The sequence below is a fragment of the Trachemys scripta genome, chromosome 1 (assembly GCF_013100865.1).
Source record: "Trachemys scripta elegans isolate TJP31775 chromosome 1, CAS_Tse_1.0, whole genome shotgun sequence".
NCBI lineage: Eukaryota > Metazoa > Chordata > Testudines > Emydidae > Trachemys > Trachemys scripta.
Window position 1 is genome coordinate 230,290,042 of NC_048298.1, and position 15,567 is coordinate 230,305,608.

The window sequence follows — 15,567 nt, forward strand, 5'->3', positions numbered from 1 at the left end:
TAACGTATCCTTTCACTCTATTACATGGGTGGTACGCCCCAAGGAATGGTGGGTGGACCAAATTCATCCTAATTGTAGTATGTACATAAAAGGATTAAAACAACAATTCAATTGGTGGGTGAGGGGATACACCTGGAATCGTCGTTGAAAAGGGGATTGTGGGCAGCGGGGAACGCTATGCTGGGTACATGGAATCTGGGGTACAAGTGGGTAACCAAACAATTAGTAAGCCAAAATGTGAGATTTCAACAACAAATTAATTAATGGCACAGCAACTATCAGCAGTTGCCCAGGGTGGAGGACAGCAGTAGAGGTAAAATTGCAGTTAACTCATTGGGCAGGGGACCTGGTAACATGAGTCGGGGATGGCTTCAGAAGAATAACGGGGGAGAGGTGTGTGTAGGTATTCAAAATGCTCAGTTAATAATGTTAATGGATATTATAAGAGATGCTTGGTCAGAACATTGGCCTTCAGTATTAAATCGGGAGGCTAGCCCATATTTATCCACAATTGCAAAAACATACCCATCTACCTGGAAAATAACATCCCCGACCTGTGGGGACAGTTCTTGTGTAATTGTTACTATGATACCATGGGAAGGAAATGCAAATAAGGTGGTCCCCTTGAACCCTATGGGAGTAACTAGGGAAGGGGGAGCCTGTTGGGAGCCACTAGGAAATAGGTAGGGGGAGTGGAATGGGGTTAAATTGGACTGTCATCACATTAAGCAGTTGTATATCTAGAGGAGGATAGATGTGCCCCTCCTATGACTGTGGAGGAGCAGGATCAATGGCCTATTGCAAAGCGGGGGGGCATTTAGGGGTAATGTATATGTGGGTACAGTGTAGTCTGTTGGGAATGTATGCAGACCTGCAATATAACACTAGGTGGCAAAATCCTTCCAGTATATGACCAAATTATGAACTTCTATACACTGCCACCTGGACTATGGTGCACCAATGGATCAGTGGACTTAATCGTTGTAAACAGTCAAACCAGCACCTACTACCCCATAGCACAGCAAACCAAGTAGTTGAATTGGTTTGGACAATACCAAATTTCACCGTGGATATTCAATGGACACACAATATGGACAAGAGTACACAAAGATTACAAGAGCAACTTGCTGCAAGCACCAACAGTTGGACACACTTACAATACACACTACAGGATAGTGCTGACAAAATTTTAACCCTATCAAAGGAAGAGAAGCAGTGTTTTTGGTGGTGGCCAGGATGCTGTACCATACTGCAGTGGTCAGGACTCACGGTGTTGTTGTGGATTATCATAGCAGCCGGCGTATTGTTAACTGTATTTCTGTTACGTTGTATATGGAAACGATCAAGGGGGGCACAACCCCCTAGAGAACAGCCACTAATTATAATCTATAAGTAATGTAGTAAGCCCTCTTCCCCCCCACCGTGTACTAAACAACCCGGAACCAACCTTCTCATGCCTTCTATGATGGGAAGTTTGGAACACTAATTGGAATTGGTGTGGTATGCCTGTACAAGAGAAGGTGCAGGGCACGGTATTACACAAGGGGCAGTGGGACAGATGGAATATCGACACCATCCACCTTGATGCCTGGCCCTATCAGGAAATGTGTCGCCATATGGCCTATGCTTTTCCAGGGATACCTGGGCAGCAGGATCCCAAAAGGGAAAAAAAAAAAAAAAAGGGGTGGAGTGTTAGGATATAGATATTCAGGCCTGTCTGTAAAGGCCTACACTTTAAGAATTTAGGTATATGTTTATCATTTAGCTAGTTATAGAGGTGTAAAAGAAAGAATCAAAATCACTGTCTGCCTGTGTAAGGGCCTTCTCTCACTGACATTCTGAGGCCCTGTTCTTAAGCTAAGGCCTTTGGCTCTGGAGTCACATGCGGCTCTTCACAAGTTAATATGCGGCTCCTTGTATAGGAACCGACTCCGGGGCTAGAGTTACAGGTGCCAACTTTCTAATGTGCCGGGGGGTGCTCACTGCTCAACCCCTGCCTCTCCCACAGGCCCTGCCCAAATTCCGCCCCTTCCCCTGCCATGCCCTTGCTCCTCCCACTCCCCCCCAGAGCCTCCTGCATGCCACAAAACAGCTGATGGGGAGGGAAATGGAGGCACTGATTGGCGGGGCTGCTGGTGGGTGGAAGGTGCTGGGAGCAGGGGTTGGAGCTGATGGGGGGCTGCTGACATATTACTGTGGCTCTTTGGCAATGTACATTGGTAAATTCTGGCTCCTTCTCAGGCTCAGGTTGGCCACCCCTGGGCTAAGCAGTAGGAGCAGCCATAAGCTGGAAAACATCCGGTCATGTCCTCACACCTTTTAAACTAGTCATATTGAAATAAGGCAATCTTGGGCTGTGAGAAAGGTGATTCAATCTATCGCCTCCAGATAAAGGAAAGAGTCTCGAAGATGTAAAAGGAAATTTAGTTTGATAGTTTTCTGTACTGTTTTGTCATTATAGTTCCCACTTTGCTATTATTTGAATAGTCTGTCTGGTTCTGTGATTGTTTCTGTCTGCTGTATAATTAATTTTGCTGGGTATACACTAATTAAGGTGGTGGGATAACTGATCCCCTGCTGCTAAGCTAAAATTTTAACTAGCATCTGCTCTGTTAAAAAGTCAAGAAACTTAAAATGTGTGACTTGCTGACAGCTCTATGGGTAAAAAACATTACAGTCACGGTAAACTATTTTTAGAAGGAATAACCATCAGCATCCAAATTCAAATAACTTTATTTCAATGTACATGAACTGAAACAAAATATAATTGAGATTTACAGACTTAAGAGAAATATATTGCTGGGCTGGCCCATTGGCAAGTGTTCTTCACTATTAAGCAGTGAGAATAATTAGATTTCCAGTCTTCACCTTGCTTGTTAAGCCAAAAAGGAGCTGGAAATGCCACAGATGCTTATTTCCCAAGAGGACTTGCATTGCTCTGCAATTAAGAACTAGTGTTTATGAACACTGAAGAAGAAACCCATCCATTCTTCACCTAGATAAACTAAACTCCATGCTAGCCTGAGAGCTTCAGTGAGGAGAGAAAGAGAGAGAGAAACCTCTTCTGAAAAAATACATCTATTGCTAAAACCCTACTTCACCTGCACTATTGTGGAAATTGCAGCTTTCAAGTATTAGACTTCCACCGCAAATTTGTTTTAGTTTCTTTGCACAGTCCACAATTTTGCATACATCTGAGGTTTGCAACACACACTTTTTTCCCCATTAATATATTAAATTATCTTCAGTTCTATAGTGTTTACCAGAGTTAGCAGAGACAGCAAAGCAATCACTACTGATATTGCCTAATTCTGTGGATGACAAAGCAGACAGGGCATGAAGGAGACCACTGTAGCAGGGCGTACTGCACTAACATTCAATGGCTGTAATATGTAAACGGCTAAAGTGACAACTTGATTTCTACAGCAGTTGTGTTAAGACTTTTAGTCTGAATTTTATATTGTACTAGTTACTTTTTTAAAAAAAATGAATGTAATATAGGTGCAAAATTTGCAGGCATAATATAATAGTTGAGTTGTTTATATTGTAGGTCTACTGTGGCTTTTCCAAATTACTGCTATTAAAAAAGGTCCATTATTCCTTTTCTGCAATTTTCCATGTCTTATCTGTAACTCGGCCACAATTATTTGAAGATCATCTCGCGATTCAGGTAAGGCCTTATATATTACTGAAGAGCAACAGTGCAATAAAATATATTGCACTGCATCAAATTTAAAACCAAACATTGTCCCTCCTGATGTTCTTATCCTTCCTAATCTCTTGTATAAGCATCTGCTCTAAAATTCACAACCACAGAATTTATATTACATAACCCTGCAAGCAAGGTGGTTTCAGTACACTTGTTGATGTGTGCTATTACTTGCTGGTTCAGCTGCAACATGTGGTATACGTACTTGGTAAATGGGAAATTCTTTTGACAATCTACTTGAAAATTTACAAAAGCTAAGACTGTTTTACAATGTCCAATGTAGTTAAGTTAGTCAATGCTACACTATGGCACTATAAGATAAGCAGTGCTTTAAGATGCACTACTCCGGTAATAGTTATTTGCAATTCTTGCCTCTTTACGTTTCCTTTATTGAAAATATGATAAGTGGTATAAAATACTGAGATGCAAATTATGGAAATGTTTTGAAATAACAGATTAAATTTATGGTCAGTTCCCAGATGATACCTGGTTCAAAGGGGCTCAGATTTTTAACCTACTTCCAAAGACAAACAAATAGTTGGAATTTCTTTGAATGTGAATCAGTTTATAAAATTGACAGAAAAATGGAGTATTATGTGCAAACATACCGAAATTAATAGACTTTATAAAAACATTCCTAGAAATGTACCAAGCTTAAACAAAAAATGATATACAAAGATTTATAGCTGAGCTTTTAGTCGTCATCAGAATCTGAATCATATTTCTTTCCTCTGATGGTTTTCTTATCCAGCTTTGTGACAATGGTTCCAAATTTCTTTTGGCTCTGAAAAGGTGGGTCCATCAAGTTTCCACTAGAAAGAAATAAAATTTTGCTATTTAAAGCGAAAAGGTAAAAATATATTAACAGACAGCAGCACAGACCCAGAGAAGCAGCTAGTTGGACAAATCTGTTTAAAGAAAGAGGGGTTGGGATCAATAGTGGGTAGGAAGAGCATGTTCCTTCTATACCCTTAATCTCCCCCCCACATTAAGCCCAGAGATTGCCAGAGAAAAGTAAGACTAAGGCCTTGGCTAAAATTGCAAGTTAGAGCACATTAAATCAGCCCCGGGAGCCCTAACTCCTGAGGTGTCCACACTGGCAAGGCACTTAGAGCGCCTGGACTCTGCAGCAGGAGTTCCCCTGGTAATCTACCTCCACGAGAAGCATAGAGCTTCCTGCGCCCTGGCTGAAATGCCTGGGTGTCAGTATGGACGACGTGTTGCATTACTGCGCTGTGATTGGCTTCTGGAAACATCCCATAATCCCTTGAAGTCAAGTGGCCACTCTTGTCATTGTTTTGAACTCGGCTGCAGGCATACGGATATCCCCTTTCAAAGCTCCATTTCTGACAGCCGGCTGCTTATCTGCTCCGGGACAAAGCAAACCATTACTGTGGAATGCTGCTGCTGCCTAGTCAGGCGTTTGTGTGTGTGGGGGTGGGGGTGGGGTGGGGGTCGGGGGGGGGCTGATGTCGGGGTTTCCCCCTGCTGCTGTCTGAATTTACAAGATAGCATGCTGACACACTTTCTGTCCCCCAAAACACACTGTGTCTCCCCCCACATACCCACAACATACTCCCTGTCACACTCCACCTTCACCCCATTTGAAAAGCACGCTGCAGCCATTTGCACACTGGGATAGCTACCACTATAGATTGCTCTTGTGGCGTTGCAAGAGCTGCTAATGTGACCACGCCACTGCGCTTGCAGCTGACAGTGTAAACACACGGCAGCACTTTCCCTGCTGCTGTCTCCAAGGGCTGGTTTAACTCCCCGCGCTCTACATCTACAAGTGTAGCCATGCCTTAAGACAGCAAGGTTGTATTCTCTTTCTTATGCAGCTGCCTCCTCTTAGCAAGGTTCCTGAGGAGAGCTAGTCAGGAGCCCAGAGAACAGGACATATGAGACTAGGATTCCAGAGTAGTGTGGACATACAGAGCCTTCACGCAGATGGCTGTAGCCTACAGTGGATCCCTGGTGATCTGCAGGGTTTTTGGCTAATTTTGTAGAGGGAGGGCTAACGGACTTAGATGGGAGAAACTCTGTAAGGAGAACTTAATACAGGTTTCCTCCCACCTCATCCCTTCCTCTAAGTTTTACCATGTGAGGAATGAGCCAGCCCATCAATATTTACTAGATTCAAGACACTATAGCATTCAAAGAATAGGTTTTTCTCATATAAATTACAATCCAGAAAGTCCATTTGTTCCTCATTTGTTGAATCCCACTAATATATTCTCTTTGGCCATCTCCTCTCTGCTTGCTTGCTACTAGTGTGGAAGAAAGGGAAAAGGAAAGAGGAAGCGGATATTCCCCCAGACACAGTTACAGATTAATGAAGTGTCCAAACAAAAACAGAGTTCTAGAAAGGCACTGAAAAAATACAATACTTAGACTAGGAGTGTGTTAACTATGGCTTAGCTCCCATGAGACTACAATATACTGTTCCCATCCTAAATGGTACGCTTCTTTTTAAAGTAGAACGAGAATACATTCTACAATTTGGAGATTTAACATTCAAATAAATGCAGATGAGTTTAACAGAAAAAATTTCCTTATTTTTAATAACTTAGCTTTAAAAATGCCAAGGATATTAAAAGCAAAAGAAGGTACATTAATGTGATATCAAGGTTGACCTTTTAATCACATAAAATCAATAAATTCAGACTGCAGATCCCACAGTACCTTAACTCTACCCCTGGTTTTTACTATCCATGTCTTTCCATTAATGATCACAAGACACAAGGCTATGTGACAGTTCTTTGCAAATGCAACATAGTAGAAATCATTTGCACTTTTTTCAGTAAGAGACTTTGTAAAGTCAAATTATATTTAACCTACATTTTGCTATCACCGTGGACAGGCACATGCCCCATACCCAGCTGAACAGTGCAAGTGTGAAGATATCCCGTAAAGACTGAATTAGTTAGGGAGGAAAGGTGGGCGTTCAGCTGACTCATTAAGAAGCAGCTGTAAAGAGAGTGGGTGGGAACTGGTTATCCTAAAGCCCAAAGGCCAGAGCTTTGTTTGTTTTCACTAGTATCGGGAAAACTTCCTTTTTTCAAGAGTTTCCTGAGAGGCACTTCCCTTTGTTTTCCTTGCCAAAGGTTTATTATTGTAACAGCTGGATTATTAGCTCACTTTGGTCTTGGGCACACTAAACATCAACATGATCAACAGAGTCTTTATGCAAAAAATGAATCTGTAAATATAACCCTCACGCATTAACTTTAAAAACAATATATATTAATTACCTGTAATTAATTATGTCTGAACAGCCTAATCTCCATTCTAGGGTTTCTGTGGTAAAGTCATCCGTATTACCAAGATCAGTAAAGCCAACAATAAAATCTTGCGTTTTTCCATCTTTTACTAGTGCTAGAGTGGGAATTACTTTGATGCCCAATCTCTCGCACAGGAATGGAGATTTTTCAGCATTTAATTTCAGGAATTTTGTTTCAATGTGTTTTTTTGAAAGTGCTGCCAAATGCTTGTCTAATATCATGCATCTGTGAAAAAAAAATTCAAATACTTATGAGTTAGGTATCACAAAGACCATTTAAGTCTACTTCAGTGCTGAATTCTTGATTATTAAGGTCATATTTGAAGAATCAACATTACAGACATAGCTTGTTACTTTTGGTTTTACTTTTAGGGAAAAATAAAATATTCCAATCAGTTTACTAATATTCAAGAGCTTCAACTTACAGTATCTGGATTTCAAGGTTATCAAAATAAGTGACTTAGCATTGTGGTTGGGGAAATTGGGATAACACGTTCCTTCCTTGAAGCCTCTGGCTGCTAGCAGTTCATAGGGAATGTTCTCATCTTTCACTAAGGTGTGTTCTTGCTCACACTGAAGTATTTGGGAACTTTGCTATTGAACTTCAACAGGAACAAGATCAGGCCCAAGTTTTTAAGAAGCAATCTAGTGAGATTTGTTCAGTGATTAACAATCACCACCAATTTTTTTTCCTCTGCTACCAAAGTTTTCCAATGACCCTTTTCTAGGGATAAACCCATTATTTCAAAATGAATTTTACCTAGTTCCCTTACCCTAGCCCCTTTCCTGGCATGGCTGCTCAGCTTAATATTAAAGAACTGCCTGCCTCAAAGCTAAACAACAATGATGATGTGAAGCAAAATGCTCCCCTAGAAATCCTGTCTACAGACTGTAGTGAATATTTTTACCAAACTGGTCAACATAATCATATGATGTTATAAAATAAGCCCCACATTAAGTGCTTATTTAGTTTTAGTAGAAACATGACTGATTGCAGGCTCCCCTGCTCCGTGAGATTTGACAGATCTGTTGATTTTAAAACCTCTATATTCAGTTTCACTTGCTGCTTTTGGAATAGTTTATTTACTTTTACACATTCTTAGCATCACAAGAGTCTTTTTAAAATAAGGTATTTACTGTACCTGAAGGTTGTATCTTTATAGAAATGGCAAACCACATTTTTACTTTCTTTGACTTCTTGGAAAAAGTCTCTCTCACTTGGGATTTCTCTATATTCTCCATGTCCTTTTGAGAGCCATTCCTAATGATGAGAAAGCAAAAAGTTAGTACTATGTTTCTTAATTGTATTTATTCTGAGAGCAATATTACTTTTAGAGAACTCCCTGACATGTTATAAAAATATATTTATATTAAATAAAAAAAAAAGACTGCCATCTGAAAGCTTAAATAAAAGCTTAGAATCCTTTTTTATTTTTTAAAAGAGGGGAAGGGGCAGGAGGGTTTTACTGGGAAACATTTGAAGTCAAACTATAGCAGCTAGTCAGGAAAAGAAACTACTTTTCCCTCTTCATCCATTCTTCCCCCGCACAATAGATGAAAAACCACTGGTCTGGACATGGCTGCTGGGTTAATTTGCCCATATTTTTTTTGGTGGGGTAGAAGGAGGAGGAGGAGTCACTGCTTTGTTGAAAGCCGCAGTCCTCGTACAGAATACGATACACTTCTATAGCATAACCTCCTACAAAGAACAGATTAAACCACTAGTATTCAAGAGAGGATATAAACCCCAAAGTTCTTTCAACAATTTTGAGAGCCTCAAAGTTGCAACGTGGACTGCCCTCTTCAGAAAGTAATTGTATACTGAAAAAAATTCACCAAAGCATGACACCTATAATCACACACAAAAAAAAACAAACAAACAAAAAAAAACACCAACACAGAAAGCATGATACACCACGCTTTAAAGCGGATTTACTTTCAGTTGTCCCTATATAGAAAATGCAGATCAATACTATATTTTTAAAACTTCTGAAACATTCATTAGCATCTCAACATTATAAAGGCCACCAGAGCTGGCTTTACAATAGATACATTAAGTATGTAGATAATCTTTAAAACGACAATTGTATACAAACAAAAAGTCCTCAAACATCTAGGTTCAATCCAAATACCCCAACATAAGCAAGTTTTCCAGAACAACGTGCACACAATTATACACACAAAAATGCATGCTTGTTTACAGTTACTGAATGCAGTTACAATTTCACAAGGGAAAAATTATAATGGGACATGCAAACTGCAGTAATTGCATGATTAGGTGCGCAGATGTGTGCCTGCAATTTTGAAAGTCTAGCCCGTTATAATAAAAATTACTTTGCACTGACTGGAGAAGGATTGAGTAAGCTAGATGTTTACAAGCAGTACTTACTTTTCCAAAGCTAAATCACAAGTTGCCTATTTTTTAAAGTTAAAACAAAGGAGTTTTAACAAGATGCCAGTGCAAAAAAAAAGTGTTACCCTATGAAGGAGTGAACTGAATTAAAAGGAGGTCATAAATATCCTGAATGTTGTCCATGCTCATGGTGCCTAGTATAGCCTAATTATTTTGATTTTTTTAATCAAGAGAATACAAAGAAGAAGAAATAGTAAGAAAGAGTCAACAACAAACTAAATTGTTCTTCAAGGAAAATCAGCAAGAGAGAGAGACCTATTACATTATCAAAAAAATATGTTCAGGTCTACTTTGCGTCAGAACTATTAAGATTCAATATCCCTCAGCTTTCCAGCCTAACAGATATTCAGCTGCATCCACATCTCAAAGTCTGGTATTGGCCTCTACCATTCCCTTCACAACTGGAATGTCCTTTTCCACTTCCAATCACTGCCTAGTTTCATAGTTTTTGAGGCTTGACCATACTAGGTAGGGAAACCCAAAGGACATCCCTATTTGCAGCTCAAGTTCCACACCAGTTGCTAAGAAAACCCAAACTATGTGGCAAAAGATTTCTGGGAAACATCAAGATCAATAGCTTAATGAGATGGTTGCAACAGCAAGGTAGGATTATTTCCTGCCCCTGCAAAAAGACATGAGCAAATAAGTTTTCTTCACATACATCCCAAAGTCTTACTGGATTGTGAGAAGCCCCTTTGCAGAATCAGGATAGGCGACCAGCTCTGTAAAGAGCTCGGAGAAGCCATGAATCATTCCTTCTGTAAAATGCCTCAAAACATAGAGAGGGAGGGACTTGCATACTACCACGAGAAGATTTCAAATGTTTAGAAGTCTGGAGGAGGGGAATCCCTAAGGTCTGCTGGCATGTGTGCATTACTGGTGTTTTCAGTCAATAATATTTGAGGACTCAATCACCTGAATATGAACATAATCAAATCCAAATATCAGTTTATTTGCTTACCCTTCTCTTAATCCAGATTTTTTTTTTAAATACACATCTGTATAATTTTGATGTAACCAAACTGTTCTAAATCAAGGCCAAAAATTAAAATGTGTTAGATATGTTGTAGTCTATGATTCTATGCCAAATTTCAGCCCAAAGCAAGTGTACTGCTATTCAACACCTACCCTCCCCTGAGATTTTCTATCAAACACAAACAGAATCAACTAAGGTAGTCTTTGCTATAGTGTATAAAGCATCTGATCCCATTCTTTGAAGTTCAGAATCTAAAATGCTGCCAGAAAATTACTTGTTTCTGCTGCTGGGATTTCTTTAGTGCTTCAAGCCTCCTTTCTTTAAGGCGTTCCAATTCATCTTCATCCATCTGGTCCAATTTCTGAATCTCAGCATCCAGCTGTTCTTCCACTACTTTAGTAGTCTGAAGCATTTGATTTTCCAGAACTTTTGAAAACATTTCAACAGAAGTATCAGCAGCCATTCTTCTGGATATTCAATACACTCCTTGTAGCTGCAAAATAATACATGAAAGTAGAGATGAATACCATAAAACAATACCTATTTTAAGCCTTTAGTTCATATCCTGATCAGGCCAGTCTCTTATCTATAGAGTGCTGTGTAGCAAAACGGGGGGTGGAGAAAAGAGAGACAGTCCCTATCCTATTAGGAACGACTATGCAGACAGTTGTTTTCTTCAGGGGGATTTACAACTCTGTAGACAATACTTACACCGTGCACACGCAAGAGAACAAAGCTTCCTGTCATATCCTATTCTCTGACTCCCTAGGCCAGCTGCTAAAATAGCACATTCAGCTTCTTGGAGAAGGAAGCCCAGATTCACAAAGGGCACTTCAGTCTCAGTTTTAGGCACCACTATGATCCACAACACGAACGCCTGGCTTCCGCCTAACTCTGTAGGTGCCTAAACTCACCCAATGCCTAAGTTTTCAGGGTAGAAGTTCTCTACATATGTTTCTGCCTGAGGCCATGTGCACTGCTGCCTCCCTGTAGGTGTCTGGATACCTATCTCATGCGTAAGGCCCAGCTCAATCCACAAAGCAGGGGAGGTAGGCTCTCCTTTGCTTAACTCACCTGTAGGTCCTGGTAAGTGTGTGCACAGGCTGCCTAATGCCACACAAAACAGCCTGGAGAAGAGTGGTAGGCGGATCTCCCTTATAAACTCGCATGGCCCCACAGTATGCCAACATTTTTATGGCTGACTTAGAACAACGCTTCCTCAGATCTCGTCCCCTAATGCCCCTCCTCTACTTGCGCTATATTGATGACATCTTCATCATATGGACCCACGGAAAGGAGGCCCTTGAAGAATTCCACCTGGACTTCAACAATTTCCACCCCACCATCAACCTCAGCCTGGACCAGTCCACACAAGAGATCCACTTCCTGGACACTACAGTACAAATAATTGATGGTCACATAAACACCACCCTATACCGGAAACCTACTGATCGCTATACGTACCTACATGCCTCCAGCTTCCATCCAAGACACATCACACGATCCTTGTCTACAGCCAAGCCCTAAGATACAACCGAATTTGCTCCAACCCCTCAGACAGAGACAAACACCTACAAGATCTTTATCAAGCATTCGTAAAACTACAATACCCACCTAGGGAAGTGAGGAAACAGATTGACAGAGCAAGACGGGTACCCAGAAATCACCTACTGCAGGACAGGCCCAACAAGGACAATAACAGAACACCACTGGCCATCACATACAGCCCCCAGCTTAAACCTCTCCAGCGCATTATCCACTATCTACAACCTATCCTGGAAAATGATCCCTCACTCTCACAGACCTTGGGAGGCAGGCCAGTCCTCGCTTACAGACAACCCCCCAACCTGAAGCAAATACTCACCAGCAACTACACACCACACCACATAAACACCAACCCAGGAACCTATCCCTGTAGCAAACCTCGTTGCCTACTCTGTCCCCATATCTACTCTGGCAACAGCATCAGAGGACCCAACCACATCAGCCACACCATCAGGGGCTCATTCACCTGCACATCCACTAATGTCATATATGCCATCATGTGCCAGCAATGCCCCTCTGCCATGTACATTGGCCAAACCGGACAGTCCCTCCGCAAAAGAATAAATGGACACAAATCGGACATCAGGAACGGTAACATACACAAGCCAGTAAGTGAACACTTCAATCTCCCTGGTCATTCTATTACAGATTTAAAAGTCACTATCATTGAACAAAAAAACTTCAGAAACAGACTTCAAAGAGAAACAGCAGAACTAAAATTCATTTGCAAATTCAACACCATTAATCTGGGCTTGAATAGGGACTGGGAGTGGCTGGCTCACTACAGAAGCAGCTTTTCCTCTCTTGGAATTGACACCTCCTCATCCATTATTAGGAGTAGATTGAATTGGCCCTGTCAACACTGGTTCTCCACTTGTGAAGTAACTCCCTGCTCTCCATGTGTCAGTATATAATGCCTGCATCTGTAACTTTCACTCTATGCATCCGAAGAAGTGAGGTTTTTACTCACGAAAGCTTATGCCCAAATAAATCTGTTAGTCTTTAAGGTGCCACCAGACTCCTTGTTGTAATCTTTAGCAGAGTGTTTAGGATACTCACCCAGGATGTGAGACCCCTCCTTGTTCAAGTCCCTCCTCTGCCCTATGAGGAGGGATCTGAACAGGGATCTGCCACCTGTCAGGTGAGTGAGAAACTGATTGCTCCAGGCAGAAGCACAGGCTCAATCTTTCTCTGTGGAGATCCTCCTCGTGTAGAATTTCAGACACATCGTACCAGGAATAGGGAGAAAAAAGAGCTGCAGGAACTCACTAAGTTTTCCCCATAATGCTCCATTTTTACTTTACCTCTAGTGCTGTGGGTGGTTTTGTAACAGGCTTATAGCAGGGCGAGGGCGAGACCGTTCAGCTCAGGACCTGGGCAGCCTGCAAGCCAGCAGCCACCTATTTGTGCTACAAAATAAGCGGCCGCCGTAAGCCCCGAACGGCTTGATTCCATCTACAGTGTAAGTAGCAAAGTGAAGTGACAGTGAAGTGACACTGCTTTTCCGAAACGCCCGGCCCGGGGGGGGCGAGAGCCGGTTCCAAAACGAGCAGCGGCTCCGCTTCCCACCAGGGGAGGTGCCTGACGTGTTATGGGCACACCCCCTCCAGCTGTTACCCCTCGCAGCTCCTGCCTAGTGCGGGGGGACGGTGTCACAGGCACAACGTGGCTATAGGGCGACAGGGCCCCGAGCCAAGCAGAGTCTGCCCCCGCCCCCACGGCCAGGTACCACACCCGGGGGGAAGGGATGCAGCAGCTAAACACAACGTATTGCGCATGCGCGGCTCGCGCCAGCTGCAACAGCTACGTTCACCGGCTCCAACGCCCCCGCCCCAGACAAACCGCCGGTGACAATCCCAGGCCCCCTCCCCCGCCGAAAGGAGCCCGCAGCCGGGCCCCTGGGCCGACAAGGGAAAGGCTGCCGGACAGGACGCGCCGCTCACAGTCCCCGCCCCGCAAGCCCGGCGGCGGCAGCGTCCCCGCACCTTGTCCGCGCGGGTCTCGCGGCCTCAGCTCGTGCCTGGCGGCTCCGATGATTGTTGACGCGCCTCGCACCAGGGAGGATGGTGGTGAGGTGAGAGGCCGCAGTGCGCAAGCGCGTTCACGCCAGGGCCCAGCGCGACGGCGGCCTACGGAGAGGGCACGAGACAAGGGCGCAGGAGGGACCCGCCGGCGCTGCGCGAGGCGCTCACTGCTGCTGCCCAGCGCCCCCTCTGGCCGGAGGGCGAACAGCGGCAACAGGCGCCACGCTCCCCTCTCCCTGCCAGGCCGGCCCCAGGCTCCCCCCTTTACTGCCCCCTGCTGCCCAGCTCCAGGCTGCCCCTCCTTACTGCCCAGCCCTAGGCTTGCCCCCTTACTGCACCCTCCTGCCAAGGCCAGAGGAGGAAATTTCCCACCCACTCCCTCCTCGGGCATGGGGGTGGGCACTGTACACAACAGAAAACAAGGGATGTTCTGATTCACTGGTGTGGCCCAGTGGTTAGAGCACAGAACAGGGAGTCAGACTATGGGATTCAGAGCCCTGCCACTGAACTGCTACCTGCAGGGCCGGCTCCCAGCACCAGCTTAACAAGCAGGTGCTTGGGGCGGCCACGGGAGAGGGGCGGCACCTGCGGCAATTCAGGGGCGGCAGGTCCCTCACTCCCTCTAGGAGGGAAGGACCTGCCGCTGAACTGCCGCCACTGATCGCGGCTTTTTTTTTTTTTTTCCAATTGCCGCCGCCGATCATGGCTTATTTTTTTTTTTTTTTGCTTGGGGCGGCAGAAATGCTGGAGCCAGCCCTGGCTACCTGCCTTGGGCAAATCGTTTTCCCTCACTGCACCTCGCCTCCCCCGCTGTAAAACAGGAACAACAGCGGCATCCTACGTCCCAGGGGTGTTGTTTGTAAAGCACTTTGAGATTACTGGACAGCCAAGGAAAATCTCTCCTCTCTACCCTCACGAGACACACGCAGGTGCAAAGCAGAACAATGTGCCGTGATGCCTGCTGGGGACTGTGGCCTGCTGTCTGTGGGCGCTGTGGAGCTCTGCTCTATTCCTTCAGGGTGGGGGTGAGGGCTGGGGTGCCCCCCTGAGGAATGGGGCAGGAGCTCTCATCTGGGCTGGGAGATGGGTGTGAAGCACTGGATGTGCAGGGACTCCAGCTAGAGTAGGGTTCCCCATAGCCGGGTGATGCATCTGCCCATGGCCTCGTTTGGTGGGAGGGTGGGAGTGCCACTCTGTGGCCTTGGGCTGCTGGTGTCAGGAGGAGCCGTTCTTGGCTCTTTAGGCTGTTCATTAGGCCTGTGTTGTAATGGGCATCTCTTGACATCAGACATGGGGCCAAGTCTTTCCTCGGGCATCAGTGTATGACACATAGGCAAAAACCTTCTAGCCAATAAGGGTCACACTAGGGTGTTTGTAAAATCCTGGGGGAATTGGGTGCAGCATGTTCAGCGATGCTTTCAGGTGAGCGGAGTAGTCGCAACAGATTATCACTTCTACCACATGACTTCAGTACATCACTGACTATTCTAAAATCAAGATGGGATGTTTTTCTAAATGTGAAGGAGCAAGTTATATAAAAGGTGTATATATAGTAATTGCTCTATTCTGTCATCTAGACTTTTTTTATCCTGAATTGGAAATGTTAAACATATAGCA

The 15,567-nt window shown here is 43.9% G+C and overlaps 1 protein-coding gene across 1 annotated transcript; it reads right to left on the bottom strand.

The window, feature by feature from the left end:
* Nucleotides 1-2,711: 2,711 nt before the first annotated feature.
* TXNDC9 (thioredoxin domain containing 9) lies at nucleotides 2,712-14,067 on the bottom strand. The gene is made up of 5 exons (XM_034757968.1): nucleotides 13,912-14,067; nucleotides 10,656-10,874; nucleotides 8,135-8,253; nucleotides 6,964-7,218; nucleotides 2,712-4,521 (listed from the first exon to the last, which is right to left on the bottom strand). The coding sequence occupies exons 2-5, from the start codon at nucleotides 10,842-10,844 to the stop codon at nucleotides 4,404-4,406; spliced, it is 681 nt and encodes a 226-aa protein (XP_034613859.1). The 5' UTR covers nucleotides 10,845-10,874; nucleotides 13,912-14,067; the 3' UTR covers nucleotides 2,712-4,403.
* Between the last annotated feature and the right edge of the window lie 1,500 nt (nucleotides 14,068-15,567).